At 38.4% G+C, this 21062-nt stretch overlaps 1 protein-coding gene across 2 annotated transcripts; it reads right to left on the bottom strand.

Moving 5' to 3' along the window:
* Positions 1-6902: 6902 nt before the first annotated feature.
* LOC127498416 (E3 ubiquitin-protein ligase RNF31) lies at positions 6903-20995 on the bottom strand. 2 transcript variants are annotated; one of them, XM_051867729.1, is made up of 24 exons: positions 20855-20995; positions 20680-20751; positions 19789-19988; positions 18761-18907; positions 18523-18678; positions 18380-18436; positions 17705-17861; positions 17432-17591; positions 17197-17342; positions 16879-17021; positions 16281-16511; positions 15878-16192; positions 14850-15035; positions 14388-14594; positions 13675-13848; positions 13441-13539; positions 13184-13273; positions 12216-12330; positions 11025-11137; positions 10701-10811; positions 10495-10543; positions 9966-10062; positions 7655-7820; positions 6903-7562 (listed from the first exon to the last, which is right to left on the bottom strand). In XM_051867729.1, exons 3-24 carry the CDS (start codon positions 19984-19986, stop codon positions 7512-7514), a joined length of 3168 nt encoding a protein of 1055 aa, XP_051723689.1. In that variant the 5' UTR covers positions 19987-19988; positions 20680-20751; positions 20855-20995; the 3' UTR covers positions 6903-7511. The 2 variants fall into 2 exon arrangements, with proteins under 2 accessions (XP_051723689.1, XP_051723699.1); XM_051867739.1 differs by lacking the exons at positions 20680-20751; positions 20855-20995 and adding an exon at positions 20493-20517.
* Between the last annotated feature and the right edge of the window lie 67 nt (positions 20996-21062).

Genomic DNA, 21062 nt, shown 5'->3' with positions numbered 1-21062 from the left:
TGCATAACATCAGGCGTCTGCGATAACCACAGAAATTCTCACAACATCATGTGAAAGGTCCATATTCCACACATCTGTGTTTGTAAGGCACAGACACAAGTACACTCTATAGAGTCGGTAGCTCATCCACTCTGACTCTGAGATTGTTAGGTTACAGGGCCCTAGAGTCCGCATTGCTCATATGAGAGAAACCAGGCAGGGTAACCCTGAGACCTCCAGTCGTGAAAATGGGTACCCACCGCTCCAATTATTAATGGAGTGGTTTGAGCACATGTATATTTGGAGAAATGGCTTTTCGTGCCAAGGTCCCCTGCAGCGACAGTGAGAGAGAGTGAGGGAAAGGGACAGACACGCCTGGATGGCCAGAGCCCCAGGGAGCTTGTGCAGGGTTCATGTGGGGCAACAGGAGGAGGCAGCCTGGCCTTGATGAAGTCCCTGTAGCTCCTGATTCCTGAAGAGAATCATGCATCAGTTCAAACTTAACCGGTTTCTTTTACGGAAATCCTTGGTGCACTCCTGATGTGCTGGAAGCTAAACTATCTCAATTTTTAAGGAGTAATAAATGAAATATTAATAATACTGCAATAACCACAAAGGCAGACATTTGCTAATGTCCACCAAGGCTCCATTTATTGGATCAAAAATAGTAAATATTGTAATAACTATTATTACAATTTAAAGTAACTTTTATTTTTTAATATATTTTAAAATGTAACTTACTCCTGTGATGGCAAAAGCTGAATTTTCAGCATCATTACTCCAGTCTTTAGTGTCACATGATCCTTCAGAAATCATAATAATAATGCTAGCTTTTCTCAGAATGAACTTCTGAGCCACCTTTTAAATTAGTCAACCAATTAGTGTCATTTTTCATAGATGTGTGAAGTCAGTTCCCTTTAAATTAAGTCCAAGTAGAATAACCATTACGAAACATGATGGTTTTCTGTACATTTCAAATGAAAATTTCAAAAGAAGAGCAAAATGTTGTTTTGATTGAGGATTATGATGACCAAATCCACCAATTAAAGGTGCAGTAAGCAATTTCTGAGAAACGCTGTTGAAGGTGGATCGGATTGAGCGCCAAAACATACTTGTAGCCAATCAACAGTAAGCCGTGTATACAGTCATTAGGAGGGAGGTGCCTGTTTTGCATAAAGTGTTTGTGAATTTGAGGGCGGAGCTATCAAGATAGGGGTGTGATCCTTTTGGGGAGGGGCGTGTTTGTTTTGGTGATTTCAAATATCAAAACCTTTTCTCAGAAATCGCTTACTGCACCTTTAATCGTTCACATTAAAGGGTTAGTTCACCCAAAAAACTAAAATTCTGTCATTTATTACTCACCCTCATGTCGTTCCAATCCCGTAAGACCTTTGTTCATCTTCGGAACACAAATTAAGATATTTTTTGATGAAGTCTGAGAGGTTTCTGTTTCTCCATAGAGATCCAATGCAACTACCACTCCAAGGTCCAGAAAGGTAGGAAAAAGACATCATTAAAGTACTCCATGTGACTCCAGTGGCTTAAACTCAATTTTATGCAATGTGAGCGCTTTGTTTGTGCAAAAAAAAAAAAAAAAAATTATGACTTTATTTACAAAATAATATTATCCAAACCGTGTTCAACAATGCCAGCTCTTCTGTGAACACAAAACACATGCGTCGTGATGCTCTCGTGAACACTCGCGCATGTGCATTGAGTTGACGCGCGAGTCTGAACACAACATGCATGCTTCGTTTTGAAGATCAATATTTTTGTAAGTAAAGTGGTAAATTATGTTTTTTTGCGCAAACAAAGCACTCACATTGCTTCATAAAATTGAGTTTAAGCCACTGGAGTCACATGGAGTAATTTAATGATGTCATTCCTACCTTTCTGGACCTTCAAAGTGGTAGTTGCGTTGGATCTCTATGGAGAGACAGAAACCTCTCAGACTTCATCAAAAATATCTTAATTTGTGTTCCGAAGATGAACGAAGGTCTTACGGATGTGGAACGACACGAGGGGGAGTAATAAATGACAGAATTTTCATTTTTGGGTGAACTAACCCTTTAAGACCAGGAATATGCATAGTAAATGGAATAAACTTTGATTTCATGTGACTTTAAATTTGCGATAAAATGGAATAGTGACAAATCTTTTCTTCAGTATTGTGACATACATCAGAGTAAAACAGATTATCAAAAAAATAAATAAATAAATAAAATTGTGGGGCAAGCTTGCAGTCCATTGAAAGAAAGCGACAGTATGACTGGAGACACCTGGCATACATCACTAGAGAGAAGTGTCATTTCAGCAGAAGATCAAGTTCTAACATTTTTATTAAGAACTATTAACTAAACTAAAACTGAAACATGCACAGATGAATTGTTCACAATAAGATTCATCAATAAAATATATTTAGAAAACAGGGTGAATTTTCAATTCATGCTGACTTTAGGGAACAATATATTTGCTTCCACAATCAGTTTCCAAAAGCTGTCTTTTTCATCACAGAAAGCTTTCTAATGCCCAGTATCCTTTCACCCCTTGTCTTTCCCTCTCCTTGCTCTGCCTCTCTCTAGCATTTGATTGTCCTGTGGGATATCAGCAACTTTTGAATACTGCACAGCTCCAAAACAGACGTGAGTGTCTTAATAATAGTTGCAGCCTAGAAAGTCAAAGCTGTGTAGATAATGCCAGTCAGAAAGTCAGCAAGCATGAAGCCCCAGTTGCTCATTTCAATATAATGGATTCAGCCAAAATATCTTACATCCCCCTTTAGGATATGCTTGAAATGGAAGGGATTTTTTTCAGTAAAAAAATTTAATTAAGTCAGGATGCTATTCAAATCATTAATAACAATTTTATAATATTGTAAACTGTATCTGTTCCCCATCACAAGTGTGTTTTGGAGTTCACATAATATATGGTGCTTAAGTTTTTTTGAAGCATTGAATGTTCTCATTTTAATTTGACTGCTGGTGCCAATTTATTTTGATACAGTTGGTTGATCAGCATTCCACCACTACATTTGCTTGGCGCTGCTATCTGGTTTTGCAAGATAATGAAGGTCAAATGAGAGGTGCGGCGCATGTTAAAGAGCTCCTGCTCCATTCAGGAGGTTCTGATCCCACTCACAAACTCTGTCGATCAAAGTCTGCACAGACACAACAAAGAACACCACAGCCTACTTCAGTGACCTAGGGCTGGGCTAACATCGTTCGAACCAGGCGCGACGGGTGAAGATACCACATTAAACACAAAAAACAGCCAATCACAACAGTTATCTCTGTTTTCGCGCGCTCTTCGTTTCGCAACGGAGTTAAAATGCCGTAGCATATGTTTCATGACGCTTCACCACGTAGACATTTTTTAATAGATTCCTTTTGAACATTACATGAGGAATTTCTCGTATAGTATCCAATTCTAAATTTCCACAATCTCTCCTCGTCCATACTCGGACGTGACATCGACGGTTGATCACGAAAACGATGATCGCCGTGACTTTAAAAAAAAAAAATTAACAATTTTTTCCCTCTGATTGGTTATTGCTGCATTTTGCGCGGGAGGTCTGATTGGTTAGCTTTAGGACAGCAGTAAAAGTAGAACTATGAATTTGAAATTGCACAGTGATGCCTGGAATCACTTTGATCATGAAAATACAGTTAAGTCCAAGATGTGCTGCGCCAATCTGCCATATACATAATATTACAATGAGAACACTTTTGTTGTAAGTTCTTTGCACTTCACCTTGGCTTCCTGGTCAGGTCAATGCAAAGTAATATTTTTATTACAGGATTACGGCGTTATATTCCTACGGGCAACATATAATTTTTAATTGTTTAACTAAAGAGAAAATCAAGTAAATAAGCGATTGTTGTTAAATTCGTGTCACATGAGTTCAACGGTGCTGCAAATGTGTCTATTTTCAACGTGATTTGCAGCGTTGAGTATTGTAGCCAATCACAAGCATTTCCGTTGAAAATAATGACCAATAAGAGGTGTTTAAGTTACCGGTATTGAGAATCCACTGAGTATGTCGACTACAGCGGCAAAACTCCGCTCAGTGCCGCTGACACCGCTATAACGCCTCCGCTTTGGGGTGTGTCTTTAGCAAGTGTGATTAAAGGGCTAGTTCACCCAAAAATGAAAATTCTGTCATTAATTACTCACCCTCATGTCGTTCCACACCCGTAAGATCTTCGTTCATGTTCAGAACACAAATGAAGATATTTTTGATGAAATCCGAGAGGTAGCCTCGTCCATAGACAGCAAGATAATCAACACTTTAAATGTCCAGAAAGGTACTAAAGACACCGTTAAAACCGTCAACGTGACTGCAGTGATTCAACCATAATTTTATGAAGCGATGAGAATATTTTTTGTGCGCAAAAACAAAACAAAAATAACGACTTTAACAATATCTTCTCTTCTGTGTCATTCTCATACGTTGTTTACGTCCAGCGCCTCCAGGATCTAGCGACTCATTATTGGCCGGCTCCAGCATGAGCATCACACTCATGCTTTGTGCTGCTCACATGTGCAACTTTGGCCAATACTGAGCCAGCATTTGGATCTAAACACGGAAGCCTTCACTGTGCTTACTGGGTCACCTGCGTAAGGATAATGACAGGGAAGACAAGAGATTGTTGAATAAAGTTGTTATTTTTTTACGTTTTTTTTTTTTTTTGTTTGTTTTTTTGGGGTGAACTAACCCTTTAATCTATGTTCCAAACTTTTTTCCCCAAATGCCCCAAGTAAAGATATCCTGTCAATTTTATAAACCTTTATAAACCCAGCCAGTATAATCACAATGTAAGGAGATGGGAGATTTTTAATTTTTGCATGGACTATCCATTTAACTAGTTCTTAATGTTGTGGCCTCTCAGACTTTGGTTAGATATATGATAGGTGAACATTGTGTACACGCCTTTTAATGGCTCTATCCAGATTTGACAAAAAAAAAATACAGCCTGAAGACATATCAGAATGATCCTACTGATGTATATATAACCTATTTCCTAGGGCCGCCTTTCCTGGTCCCATCTGTCTACTGAGAGGATACAGTACACATACAGTATCTACACTGCTACACTAAGAGCTTTGCAGGAATCCTTAGTCGACATGAAGGCAATCACAACCCAGTTTACTTCCATTATTGGACATATTGTCAAGAGAAATGGATATTCATCATAGGAGAGGGCATGATTTTATCCACTGGACCATGAGAAGCAGACTCAAAAGTATATTGGAAACAACACACACCAATGAATCAAGCATTAAAGAAGTAAATATTGAAATATGCAAATCAACGAGAATATGAAATGACAACATGAAAATAAGCAATAGAGCTCATTATAAATATATCTTGTGACTGCACACCACACTAGCTCCATTTCACTAAAGGAGAGGCAGCTCTGGGTGTCAGAGATGTGGAAAAACTTCAGCACAGACCCAGCTAGGCTAGATTTCTGTCTCTTTCTTTCTTCTCCCTCCTCTGCTACAGACCAGAACCTCATCTATCCCAAAAGCCCCAGAGACACAGGTCTCCGCACCAGAGAGGCCATCTGTCAAAACAAGTTAGACGTTACAGCTTGCCACAACGTCGTAATCGTGGAGGAAAAAGCCACTATGAGTGTGCTTATTCAGGGTAAAACTCTAAACTATGGCCTCAGTTGCAGACAGTGTGATGTGATTGTGATGCATTGTAATTGATTACATTTATCTTTGCATTTTAACCTTTAACCTCAGCATTTATTTGCTTTAGTTGATTCTGTACCAAAGCTAAAATGATCAAAATATGTCGCAAGAAAGCTTTAAAATAAAGTTTCACTTATTAACATGAACTAACAATGTTTTATCTTTAAATATTATTTAAAAGACCCAAACTAACATGAATGTAACATTCTAAAGTGTTACCAAAATGTCTCTAAATAATCATATAAAAGCTTATTTGCCATATGCACCTCTCTTTCACTGCTGTGCTCTTACACAGACAGTTACCTCAGAACATGTGTCAGTCTGTCCTCTGCTATTCATGGGGTTTCTTCTGTCACTATATCCCATCATGCATTTCTTATGTCAATGCTTTGTGCATAGCCAATCAATATGCTGAACAATAGAACAAAACAAGCCTAAAACACACTGACTATGATTCATTTTAGATTATAGCTATCAAGGTTTTGGTGATACAAAAACACTCAAAAGAATAGTTGTCACGCAAAGGTGTTTTTCCATCAATTATATCTTTCCTCGTCATACAGCAAACTGCAAGCGGTTTGTGCTTCACCCTCATTAGGGCGAGATAAGTGGCTGGTAGGATATTGTATATCCTGATAGGAAATACAATATTTCACAGCTGAGAGGTTAAGTGTGCTTCTGAAGAACCTGCCATTGGTGAACCTCAGCAAAATAGAGCATTATATATTATATAGGTAAGGTGAATTTTAAAGTGATGGTGAATTTAAGGCAACAAATACTGAAAAAAAAACATTCAATCACTGCATGTGTCACCAATCAGCATCATAAAACTTTACAGTGCATGTAATTCTCATTGCCAAGAATAACGACCCCTTAAAAATATCATTGACTTTCTCATTGTGTGCCTATAATTTCTGCTTAAAATGCTTAGCGCTCTTCCATGATCATGCGTTTCAAAAATGATATTCATAAATTCAGGAATATCTGGCTGCACAAATGTCTTCAGACTAAAAATAGCATCTGATCAGTGTTTCCCTGACTACAACCCCACTGTAAATGGCTTTAAGACTTATACAGAGATGAGCAAATATGTGTTTTAAGGGCTCCGATCTCAGAGATTGTATGGTGTTCAAGTGACATTAACAAGAGTGGTGGATTTACTGCTTTGCTTATAAACAATTATTGATCATTTTGCTCTCTTTGAAACACAAAGACTCACTAGATTCAACATTTTATAAATTATGTTTAATCATATATATGTACATATAGACCCACAATTAAAAGTACTTGCCATTATTACTTTGATTGCTCGTCTTTTAACACCCATCAATGTGCAGATTTTGTTTCTGGTTTAATTTGGTTGAATAAACTCTGACAATGAACAGTCTGAGGTACAATCAACTGAAAGTTCACTCATAAAATCATATAAAATGCTGTTGTTGTTGTTGTTGTTTAAACAATTTTTGTCGGTTTAATTTTAAAATTTACCTAATGAAATATAAAACTCATTTATAAGCATTCACAGAAACCATAAATGGTTTCATTATAGCTGTCAAAGTGTTTTATCTTAGTATGTTTTTGTTTTTTTATTTATCAAGCTACAGCTATAATGCTATTAGAGGGTGATTAAAATCAAAACATGATTAAAAGTAAGAATTTCCCATCACAAAACCTTAAAGAAAAAGAAAACAGAAACCAGTGTGTGCATTGTGCAAATGTGTGCAACTACATCACATTGAGAACAGGGAAGCACTGTGTTTAAAATTCTGTCTGCCTCTCAGCACGTGGTTAAAATAGTCAGCACAGGTTAAATGAACAAAGTAAAAACGTCTTCACTTCTTGCGAAGGACCTTGTCACCCAGAGGCACGTCATCCATGAGTTTCTGCAGATGTGAGGTAAAGAAAGAGTTTGAAACTGTACCAAAAATAGGTCATGCTTATAGACTAGAAAGGAGAAAGGACAGCATCAGCCCACCTTAAGCAGTCTGGCAAAGTATGCTCTCTCGTCTTCTCCTTCCCCCTGTGTGACATCCACATGGTATCTCCTGCAGGCCACAATCAGCTCATCATGAGCGTAAAGGAGGGCGGGGTCGATAGAATGTCCATTAATGAGGCTGACAAGGTATTCTCGATAATGCTTCCTGAAACACAACACTATTTTAATTACCTCTAAAAAGCAGGGAGAGGCATTCGTGTCATTTTTTCTTGTCAAGTAGACTATCATTTTTCTTCTATTTACAGCAACAGATGTCTTTGGCCATTGCAACGCATCTTGCTGTTTTTTCCAGTGTCTCACCAATCCCACTTATGACTACAGATACAGATTGTGGTCAAAATTCAAACATGATTACAATTTCAGTTCACATTTGATCTTCCTAATTGTTCACTCACAATGTGACAATTGAAATGTTTTATTGCATATTTGCATTTGCACTAGTTGCCAAGTATTTAAAAATGTGTTGGAGCTTGTATCATAAAGGGTTAGTTCACCCCAAAATGAAAATTCGGTCACTAATTTCTCACCCTCATGTCGTTCCAAACCCGTAAGACTTTCGTTCATCTTTGTAACACGATGAAGATCTTTTGGATGAAATCTGACAGCATTCTAGTCCTCTATAGACTGCCTTTGCAAATTGATCTTTGATGCTTCAAAAAGTTCATAAAGAGATCGGAAAACTAATCTATATGAATCAAGCAATGTAGTCCAAATTTTCGAGACTTGATCACTTTATATGATGAACATATTTAATTAGGCTTTTATTCAAATATAAACCTTGATCAGTGAACATAAGCAGAAGCTCAACCGAACCTGAATGACACACGAGAACAAACCTCTTCCGGATGCTCAAACGTGCTGCATAACCAATGAGGTTTATTCTCATGTGTTACGCAGCACGTTTGATCTTCCAGAAGAGGTTTGTTCTTGTACATCATTCAAGTTCAGTTGAGCATCTGTTTTTAGCCACGTTTCCACCGCAGGAACTTTCCCCAGTAACTAGGGATTTTGGGATGGTACTCGCAGGGACCAGGGTCTAAATGAAGTTCCAGGTAAAAATTTCCCCCTCAGAAAGTCCCTGCTTGCGAAGTAGTACTTTTTCAAAGTTTAGGAACTTTCGGAGGTGGGACTGGTGCTGAACATGCTGATTGGTTGAGTTCAAGCTGCATTTTGATTGGTTGACTCCACCAGCATTTTATTTCAACCACCATTTTTAAAAGTCCTTTGAGGTGCGTGCAGTAAGAGTTGTTTGCTATTCGAATCAACAGTGGAGTTTAAAAAAAATATGACTGATGGACCGATGAAAAGGTTCAGGCTTTATTAAGCTTATATGTGGAGGATGAAATCCAGCGCAAACTGGAAAGTTGCACAGTCCTACATCTTCACGGTACTTTAGACCATGATGGAAACGCAGACAGCAACAGGTCTGGGGGAAAAAAAGGTCCTGGGACAAAATGTTCTGGGTAATTTCGGTGGAAATGTGGCTTAAGTTCGCTGATGAAGGTTTATATGCGAGTAAAAGCCTAAATTAAATCTGTTCATCATATAAAGCGATCAAGTCTCTTCAAAAAATTTGGACTAAACTGCTCAATTCATATGGATTAGCTTTACAATCTCTTTATGAACTTTTTGAAGCGTCAAAGATCAAGTTGCAAAGGCAGTCTATGGAAGGACAGAATGCTGTCTAATTTTATCAAAAAGATCTTAATATGTGTTCCGAAGATGAACAAAGGTCTTACGGGTGTGGAACGACATGAGGGTGAGTAATTAATGACAGAATTTTCATTTTTGGGTGAACTAACCCTTTAAAGAGTGCTAAAGTCAAAAAAATGAGTTTGCATATTTTGCCCTTCTGGTTCTATTGTTACAAAGTCATTGGGGGTTTTTTTAACAGGTTTTTGGTTAAATGCTTGAAAGAAAGTCTGTGGTTAACACACTCAATTTTGAAATTTATTCTACAATATAAAATACATCAGCCATACCCTACTCGTTTTTTTTTTCTAAGCTTTTATGCGTTTTGAAAAAGGCTGTTGGTAACAAGTGGCTAAATGTGACTACAAAGAATGTTGGGGTGACTCTTTTTCATGTCTTTTTTTCAACATGTTTGTGTATTCTTACTGAATTTTGATCAGTGTGAAATGTTATAGAGTTAAATCAAGCAGTTGGGTTGTGATTTTCAAGTACTCAGGTACTTTTTCTAATCCCTACAAGACAACGGCAATGACAAAAAAACTGAGATGAGTTTGAGAGTACAGGGAGAAGTCAACATGGTAACAACAATGTTACTCACTCGCAGAGTCCTGCCTGTCCCGGCTGAGTCTGAGCCCCACATGGCGAATCAGTCGGACGAGGCCCTTCATCTTTCTGCTCAATCACTCCGCACACACCTGATGCAAAAAATGCAAGGATGCATTTTGGGAAAAGGCAGTTTTCGAGGAAGATATTTTCAGTAAAGAGAAGTGGAACAGAGTGTGAAATAAAGCTGTAAGGAGTAGGTGTATGTGTGTGTTTGACAACGATTTCATGGTACAAATATAGCCTTGGTCTGAGAAGCGGTAATTGGACGGCTGTTTTTGTAGGAAAACAGTGCATTGCTTTATAATGTTCAGCTTTTAGGCTTTCATTACAGTAAAAGCGATTTTGTTCCACTGGGCAGTTGAGATGAAGAGTGAAATTGGAAGCAAACTAGACTTTAAGACAGAGACAGACAAATTATATGAATAGACAGACACAGACAAACAGATTACAGAAGCACTAGGGGGGAAATATGGCCACATAGTCAGAATTAACCAAACAAATAAAGCTTTGATAAGACATACCAGTCTGTGCTCCTGTTGCAGTGTCAGTATTGAAGTTCACCCCCTTTTTCTGAGGAAACAAAATGACGTTCAAACAAGTATTCAAAATAAAAACGATAGAGATGAGAAGTGATATTTCACAACCAACCTTGGCACACAAGTGGTGTGCGTGTGGATGTGTAGGAGGAAATGTGCGTGCCTGTGTTAAAGTGAGAGTGTGTGTGTACCTGCAGCAAGGCCTGAAGCCTGGCAGGCTCCCAGTCTCGGAGGTAGAAGAGGCAGTCTCTGGGGTGATGGGCATGCAGACCTGTCACAGTACACTGGTTCACTGCACACTTCTGCCAGAGAAGGATTGAGCAAGAGTGTGAGAAAAAAAGTGGATGAATAAAAAGAAGAGAAGAACCATGCTCTGGAGAAGGCTGCTACTTTTAGCCCAACCGTAGCTGGCTTCAAACTGAATATCACAGTCACGTACACGCCGTATAACATGCACATAGAGCTACAAATAGGCGCAAACAATCCTAGCACAACAGGACGAGACAGGAACTCACTGAGTGGAAGGGGTTGTTACATCCACTGCAGAACTGATACCTGCACTGGGAACAACTGAAGTGCATACAGCCGCCCCTGGCCAGAGCATACTGGAACCTACAGTTAGGACAAGCTGCAAGACAGACATAAGAACAGTAGATAAAAGCACTGCATGACAGAAATAATGGGCTGTGTGACCACACTTTACTGAGGAAATTTACATTTTGCATTCGGATAAAAACATGAAAACCTAATTTACATAGTCAAACAATCTGTGTTTGTCTATTGTCATGAATATATTCAAATTGACTACTGTAAAATATGAACAATTTATGCAGAAATCCATGTAAATCCTTTTCCTGTACTGTAACCTGTTGACAATTAAAAAGACATACATGGCAACATAAAACTGAAACAAATGATCCATAAATCCTTTGCATATACTGCATTTAAATTTCTATATTTATAAAGCTGTCATGATTTCTCGATTAAATTCGATTACTCCATTTAAAAAAATCCTTGATTGCAATTTACCCATTTCGAGCAACCGGCAAAATACCGCAAGTGGCGGTATTTTAATGCTATGAAGCGACGAGAATACTTTTTGTGCGCAAAAACAAAACAAAAATAACGACTTTATTCAACAAATTCGTCTCTCCTCTGTCATTCTGCTATGCTACTACGGTGCAAAGCTTCCGTGTTTACGCCCAAACGCCGATACGTCAATACTGAGCCGGCGTTCTGACGTAGAACCTGGAAGCGCTGCAACGTAAATAGCATAGCAGAATGACAGGGGAGAGACAAATTTGTTGAATAAAGTCGTTATTTTTGTTTTGGTTTTTGCGCACAAAAAGTATTCTCGTCAAACCCTTTAAGATGATTCTTTATATGTATATTACGTATTTTAACAGTGTTCTATAAAACCATATGATTACTTGCTTTTGATACTTTATTTGAATCAAATATTCTTGCCTCATTGTCATTTTAAAGGCATAGGTCTATTTTTATTACCACAAAAATATCCAATTACTCGATTGATCGTCAAAATAATCGACTGATTACCAAAATAATCTTTAATCATATTATATATATATATATATATATATATATATAAACCCATTGAATTTTATTTATTTGCTTATTTATTGCACCACTCAATGACAGACAGACAGATCTGACAGGTTTCTAGAGAAGATCAAAAGGTGACTCACTGATCCCATTGTCACGCAGGTATCCGGCCAAACCCTGCCTCTGGTACTCAGGGTCATTCTCTCGCTTCCACAGCTGAAACTGCTCACATGAGAGCCCCACATGCTGCGGCTCCCACTGCAGAGAGAGATAGACAGCAAGACACTCACTACCATCATTCAGTGGAGGATTTGTTCATTTTTCATTAATGAATAATATCAATTAAGGTGATACCATCAAACAAATATATTTTGAAGAATGTGGGAAACTGAACAATTCTGGGGCACCTTTGACTTCCATAGTATTTTTTTCCCTACTATGGAAGTCAATGGTGCCCCAAAGCGGCCTGGTTACAAACTTCCTTCAAAATATCTTCCTTCGTGTTCAGCAGAACAAAGAAATGAATACAGGTTTGGAACTTAAAAGTGAATGATGACATAATTTTCATTTTTGGGTGAACTATCCCTTTAATGTATAGTAAAAAAACACTGTGACAACAGCAGCATTACACTAAATATTCAAATAAAGTAGAACTAAAATGCTGCATAGGGACATAAGTCAGAGAATCTTTATTATAAATTTTTTCTACTCAACAAAACAATTCACCATAATGAATCTTTGACTTTCTTTTATTACACATAAATATGAGAAAGTTTGTTTCGGATGAACGACTTACTTACTTACACTGAATCAGACTTTACGTCATTACATATACATATGAGAGAATTTGCTTCGGATAAATGATTCACTACATCGAATCAGTTTTTCTCTCATTACACATACATATGAGAGAGTTTGTTTCAGATTTGATGGAAATCGTAATCTGTTATTGCAAACGCGACACTATTTTAAAGCTGCTGACTACTGTCATGCTGCTGAAAAACATAGGTGAGTGGATAGTGTCGCTACTTTGAATTACTCCCCAACACTGATGCTCATCTCCAATATTCATGCAAGGTCATCGCAATTCTTGCTTTGTGAAAACGCTTACCGGTTTTTTGCATTGAGCGCAGAAGCTTTTCCTGCACTGCATACAGGTGACCTTGAGTTGATCGCCATCATAGATGAAACCATATGAGCACTGTGGGAATGAGATAAGAGTAAAAGAGATGCACAAGATGCAAACATAAAGACACCTCACATTATGCACCTCTTTTCAGTTCACTGTAAAATGCTCTTGAATGAAACTACAGCTGTTTGAGTATGAGTGCTATCTCTGAGACAGTAAGGAAGTGCAGTGTCACTCACATGGCTGCACCACAGGAACTTGGGGTCCTTGATGAGAGCCTGCTCAGTCAGCTTCTTGTGGAAGAGATCATACACGTCTGCTTCAAGACAATCCCTGAGCTGGGAAGTCATGCATACACACACACACACACACACACACACAAGATTGTTTCAGATATCACAGTTAGTAGCTTGAAGCCCAGTTAAGTCCCAGTGCTGAACTGACCATCTTTATTTTTTGCTCTTTTGCAGTACCTGTATGTCCAGAGTGGAGAAGTAGCTGTTAAGGTGCTCAGGGTCATTGATGTCAGGCTCTGTGCAGACAGGACACACCATGTCTCTGATGTGCTTGTCCCTCACCGCTATGGTGAAATGCTGCTTGAAACATCCACAGCACACAGAGCACTGGCACGATGTCAGCGACTGCATCTAAAACAATAAAATACACCAAAAATAGACTCCTGACTCAATGTAAGGTGCTTTCATACATATATTTGCCAAAAATGTAATAGCATTTCCGTTTAGAGCTCATCTGTGAAAAGGACCCAGTAAGACTGGGCTGCATGCAATATAAACTGTTTAAAGGGATAGCCCACCCAAAAATTAAAATTCTGTTGCCCGCATGTTGTTCCAACGTTGGTAACCAAACTGTTGATGATCCCACTGACTTCAATAGTAGTCAATAGTTCAATAGTAGCCTAATGGTAAGAGAGTCAGACTGGTAACTCAAAGGTTGCGAGTTTGATTCTCATTATCGGCAGGAAATGACTGAGATGCCTCTGAGCAAGCCACCTAACCCCAATTGCAACCAACCCCGGGCACCACAGCAAAATGGCTGCCCATTGCTCCGGGTGTGTGTGTCCACAGTAAGCAGTGTGCTCACTACTCCCTAGTCCTAATGTGCGTGCACTTTCACTAAAAGTGCAAGATTCGGAGCCTATCATAAAGGAGGAGCTGATGCAAAGTACCTTGCTGTGGGGAAAAACCGACAGGCAGATGGGGCATTCCTTGTTCAGCACGCGGCGAATGAAGTCCCGGTCAGGTGATTCACGCACGGCCTGAACCACGTCCTCCAGTGTGTATGTAGCTGAAGGGTCCCGCAGCAAAGACAGAACCAGCTCACAGCGCCCCCAGCTGGGCAGCTCAAACACCGCTAGCAGTCTACGGCAAACATGCTTAACACAGACAGAGTATAAGTAACTTTGATAACATAACATTCAGTTTACTACTGACCACCTTGCATATCTTCGGCAGACAGCATTATGCAATAAATTAAAGATAAAAAAAAAAAAAAAAAAAAAAAAAAAAAAATGTATCAAACAAATAATGATACATACTAAATTGCAAAGAATGTTTGGCACATCTAGTGGTGAGAATTAAAGCAATGCAGTTGTCTCAGTGAAGCTGCATTATGGTAAAAGGCCAGTCACCTGTTTATCCGGATGGTTAATGTCAATGGGGGGCTCTGGTTCGTCGCTCCACATGCGCTGATGGAATGGCTCCAGTAAAGGGCGCTGTAGCAGGACGAGAGCCCCCCTCACATCCCCTCCGCTCTGCCTCAGGGCTTCCTCACAGCGGGACACATCATTAAAGCCCAGAGAGCCAAGCTCTTTTACCTAACAAACAAAAACAGACAAAATGTCATATTTACTAGGAATACACTGATTTGCAATTCTGGCCGATACGGATAAACTGATAAATATTTTCATGTTATGGCCAATAATCTGGCAATATTAAGTATTAATTATATAAAAAGGTATTTTATTTTATAAAAATGTAAAATTTAAATTATATTAATCTTCAACATAAAAATAAAACACTAAAAACTAGGAATCACAACATTATAATGTACAATATGGAAAATGGTTATTCAATCTGTGATCTAATAAACATCATTTAAATTTTTCAGTTAGTAAATTATTGATTTTAAAAATTTACTTTGAGTAAGCATTAGATGAAAATAATCTAAATATAAAAACAGGTGAAATGAGCATGCATAATTAAATATCCAATTTGAAATATTCCTATGTCAATAAATACTGTTTAATGTATTTAAGTATATAAGAAAAAATATAATACAAAATTAAATATATAATGCTTAACAGGCCTGTAGCTGATGTCAGTCAGATAAGAAAAAAATAACTAACAATTTCAATGTACATTCACTAATGAAATGTTTAGCATTATATATTCTAATGCTGTTGTAAATGTTAATAAAATTTATTATATAAAGTTTTACCAAAATATCATTACTTGATACAGCTTGACTTTAAGTTTCTGCAAGCAATTTCAGCTGTCTTCCCCCCCCCCCATCCCTTCAATAGTAATGTTAGCATTTCAAAGTTACACCACTGACTATTCTGAAAGGTCTAAATAAAATCTTCAAAATTCATAAATGTCAATCAGGACTTCTCTTTACTATGACTGGATGCACAAGGATGAATTGTCAAGAACTCACTTTAACTCTGCGGTCTCTGAGAGCCTGTCCGACAGCCTTCTCATTATTGCCCCCTGCTGCCAGCCAGGCCCGTTTGGCTTCTGCTCTGGACAAGGGCACAGCATTGCTCTTTTGTCCATCCTGGCCATCGTTCCCCCCTGAAGAATTTGTTTGTGCATTGGGTTCTTGCTGACAGGACACAGCCATCACGCAGATCTCATCGAGCACATGCGGGAGCTCTGCCTTCAGCCAATCATACGGCGTTACGTTACTGTTTCCTGACACACACATACTGGTATACACCTCCTCTGGGCTCACTCCTTTCTTCTCTCCCTCCTGAGAAAAGACAGAGACAATAAGGTTGCTTGTAAGATTCTGAGAATGATGCCCAGGCTACAACGACGATACAAACTATCAGACTTACACGAATGAGCTGAATAAGTTTAAGCCCTTCCTCTCTCATCAGTCTTTGCCTTTTCAAATCAGGGTCCTCAGTGGGCATGACTTTAGGTGTGGCTGAAAGTGGTGTTACGTCCTTGACCGGTGAGAGTGGGAGGGGCTTAGAGGGTGATGGGGCAGGTTCTGATTTTGAAAGACACATTTCGCATACGGTTGATGGCGTGTGATTGACGTACGTACAAAACTGGCAAACCCACTAAATGAGAGAAGGAAAAAAAGGAGTCAAAACAGGAACCTGTATTCGGGATAAAACTCAGCATGACGCTCGTTTCATTTGCAATGACATATCAGAATATGCTAGTCAGTTAATAAATGTTAAATATATGCATAGATTAAAGGTGATGCGTTTAGTTTGCGTTAAGTTCTACACCACTAGCGGCACAAAACAGATCTCAGTTTATAAAGCTGAACTGCTTGTTTAATGAACACTGGAGGAGTGTTTACATTACTTTTTGCAACATTGATCATGGTATTAAGATTATACACTTTAAAAATAGTGTTAAGATAACATTGTACTGAAACAAAACCAGGAATTGAATCTGGAATGTACTGGATAGTGGCACCTGGCTGTCCAGTAGTCCTGTGGCAGAAGGGGTCGGACGTGAGGGTGCGACAGGAGGTCGGGTGGCCAGACGGGGGCGATCACACACCTCGCATAGAATGCTGCTGCCTGCATTCACCACTGTGCAGCTTTTACACTGCCACTCTTATTTGACAAAAGTGATGCACAAAACACCACAATTAACACAATGATATTCAAATGTAGATGTTTATTTGTTAGTTTGAATGACCAAGTTGACATTTCAAAAGGTGGAGCAGGACAGATAGTCCATTTAGTTTTGAAAAAGTGACAGTAAAAAAGCTGGAATGTACAGACTAACCAGATATTGTAGAAGGCTGTGATGGCTCCTCCTGTAGAGATGGAGCAGAAGAGGACAGACGAGGTCGTTCACAGGTTTCACACAAAACCTGCTGCATCGTATTTACAGTAGTGCAGTATTTACACTGCCATGTTGACAGTGATGAGCTAAGGAAAGAATTAAAGACACAGATTTGTTTAACAAAATCCTCTACACAAACATGTTCTCTCAAACATTTAGATTGCTCAGTGCTAACCTGAGCCGTTTTGTGGCTTTTGAGGAAGTCACAGGGATCCTGATGTGTGTGGACCGTCCTGAATGGGAGTGATACAGCCGGTCACATTCTGTGCACAGCCGCTGAGTGCAGGTGGGGCAGTGAGCAGACACTGGAAAGATGCCACATATGGTGCAGTTTTCTGCAAAGCAATTGGAAATCAATTAAATGGAATGGAAACAATAAAAGTGGACACTCACAATAAAAGATATTCATTAAAAGCAAAGCCTGGGCTGATAAACAAGATGTCTTTACCTGTTTGTTTAGAGGGCACTAGAGAAGAGAGAGCAAGACCTTGACTGAATGGAGATTTAGGCTGAGAAGGAGTAGACAAAGATAAGGGAGGTTGTTTTTCCCATGGTTTCTCACTAGGAGAGAAGGTGACTGCATCTGTGCTGATTCCCTCATCATCCTGTACAGATATTATATGAACAATGTATTTAAGTGACCTGCAAAAAAGCTAAGAAATCTAAAAGAAACTCTATATATGTGGTAAGATGTTTTTAAAAGAAGTCTCTTAAGCTCACCAAGGCTGCATTTATCTGATTAAAATACAGTAAAACATTAATATTCTGAAAGATTTTTACAATTTAAAATAACTGTTTTCTATTTCAATGCATTTTAAAAATGTAATTTATTCCTGTGATGGCAAAGCTGAATTTTCAGCATCATTACTCCAGTCTTGAGTGTCACATGATCCTTCAGAAATCATTTTAATATGCTGATTTAGTGCTCAAGAAAATGTTGAAAACAGTTGTGCTACTTAATATTTGTGGCGATACTTTTTTTTTTTTTTTCAGGATTCTTTTATGAATAGAAAGTTCTAAAGAACAACATTTATTTGAAATAAACATATTTTGTTGTAACATTATACATTAAATGTCTTTATTGTCACTAGATTTTTTTTTTTATATAGAAAAAAAACTGTACCTGCACAGTGAGGGAAGGAATAAGTCTTTCAAAAAACTCTGGATGAGGATGGGTACCCTACAGAAAAAGAACAAACTCTATATGTGAGCTTAACATTCCTTTGTGATGAACTCATTATATGCTTATACTTTACAGCCTCAGACCTTGATTAGCATGTCAAGCTCCATACGGAGGCACATGACTTCAAGAGTCACCGACGCCACCTTGCCAACATCTGGCTGGACAACATCATCAGGAAAGCTCAAGCCATCATGCTGCTGATTGGTGTAGCCATACAGGTTAAGTACTGCTCTGCCACCCTAAAAGAAGATAAATAATAGTAACTGTGCAGATATTTTGTATGGTTCACAAAAAAGCCTCATTATCTCATTGACCACACACCTGAATAGAGTCTACGGTCGTCCTGAAGACAGGGTTGTTGTGCTTGACTGTACGCCAGTACTTCGGCCTGTTGGGGTTGGTAAGATTGGAGCCATACTTCTCCAAGATGTTAAGAGCAGTGGAAAGTTTCTGCAGGAGGCTGAGGGACTAAAGGAATCAGGAGATATTAATGTACAACAGAATAGTATGAACAAGAATACATTACAACCTAGAAACAACAACAGTTGGTAAAAATGAACTAGGAAGAAATGTTATGTGCATACAAATGAGTAGAAACAGGACCAATTCTTATGAAACACATGAGGAAATGGTGACAGATTACCCAGCGCTATGCATTATTATGCGCTTTATGTCAGTCATTCACACTGCCAAAATAACCCCATACATTCCTACTATATATACAGCCCGGTTACACCATAGACAATTACCCCCAATAATCAGATATGGCCAAATTCTTGATACTTCTCAGCTGCACACTATTATGCACTTCTCTGTTTGTTGTTAGGATGATAAAAAGTTTAAAAAGCGGTCTAACAGCATGTCAATGTCAAAATGATTGAGATGGCCAACCAGAATGGCCAAGCTGAATTTTTCCATTAATGTAATATTGATTCTGGGTAAATTCTTTATCCATAAATGTAAGTGTATGAAGACAAAACCTTACTACTCTGTGTTTAAAAGTGATTTCTCTTTGTATTTTCTTTTATATTTTGCATCATTAAATTATATGGAGAGTAAACAGGCCTGCAAATTTGTTGGGATAATAAAAGTTGGTTTTCTGGAAGATGGATGGAAAGAGCCCTCAGCTTTAACAGTGAAAGAGTATGAGGAAAGATGTAAAAGTAGCCTGTTTTATGATAGAAATGTTAACCGACTTATCATAATATCCACTAACTCGACTTTTGTCAATGTTTATGGTCACTATGAGCAAGTGTTTGGTTCATAAAAAGTCAAACGTTTGCTTCCTGATGTATAATCATACACTCAATGGATTGCTGAGGAAAATGAATCATTACACCAGCTCTCACCTCATTCCTGTTATTTCCACAACCGTTCTCTGTCAGCATGCTTTCAGCAGCTATGTTGCGATATTTGCTGGAGGGTGGGAGAGGGATGTTGGCCATGGCTGCCACCCCTGCCCTCATCTCCTGGGCAGAACCTGGAGTAGATAAGCTACCTTCCGCATTTACCCTCACCTCCTCCAGCTGATCACTGAGAGAGGCCATAGCTGAAAGTGAAAGTCAACAAAGCCTTAAAACAAGTCCTGAATTACTTTTAACCATCGTTTCTCACGCCAAAGCATCAGGAAACAAAGTAACTACACTGTAGTTAGGTTTATAAATAAAGTTTAGTGGCATTAGACAAGGTTGCTTACTGATTTATCATGTCTGAAGCATAAACAAATCAACAACACGTCTGTTGATTCACTTATTAAACATACGGAGTCATTTTCTCGTTTATTTGCAGTTAATGCTAAAATTTCATAGATATACATGACTGTCACATCATTTAAATAACCTGTATGGATGTTTTTAAACCTCATTCATGTTAGCTAATACGCTAGCCGTCTGGTGAATAGAAAGTGAAACCATAACAACTCAAACGAAGCTTATTAGCAACCCCATTTTTCCAAATTTAATATCAATTTCTGGATATACTGATGCTTTACGGTCTTAGTTGTTATTTGTATAACCTGTACAGAGACGTGTTTATATACTGAAATAAACCATACCTTTGGTTTAACTCGTCTGCTACTATTGAATAGTCGTACGCTAGCAGGCTAATGCTTAGGAAATATCGTCAAAAACTCGTCAGCGACATTACAGAGAAACGTCTAGATGTGTCTCTGTTAATAGTGTGAAGTCAAGTCAACTATCTTAAGTATTTTATGAGCTGTCGATAAATATTAACATACTCACCGCGTATTGACAGTGCAGCAGCGTTTTCATTCACTCATTCGTAAAATTGAAACACACCCCCGCATAGAGGCGCTGTGAGGACGCACGAACAGCATTTCATCAACAAAACAAATCTCGCAAATGGATAAATGAGTAGAAAACAAAAGAGGGATGAATGACTGACAGGAAGAGTTACCGAAATGTAAAAAGAAGTGTCATAACAGAAAATACATTTGAGTCGTGTGGAATTTAATTGTAATACAACAAATGACACTGTGGAATATATTAAAAAACATTGTACTAATAATATGATAGTTCATTTATATGTGAGATGTAAGACGCATAATTTTAAACTGCGTATGATAATGACAACCGAGCGCTTTACTGAATAGGCTATAAGACAA

Source organism: Ctenopharyngodon idella, chromosome 2 (assembly GCF_019924925.1).
Source record: "Ctenopharyngodon idella isolate HZGC_01 chromosome 2, HZGC01, whole genome shotgun sequence".
In the NCBI taxonomy this organism is placed as follows: domain Eukaryota; kingdom Metazoa; phylum Chordata; class Actinopteri; order Cypriniformes; family Xenocyprididae; genus Ctenopharyngodon; species Ctenopharyngodon idella.
This window is presented reverse-complemented; position numbering and strand designations above follow the sequence as displayed.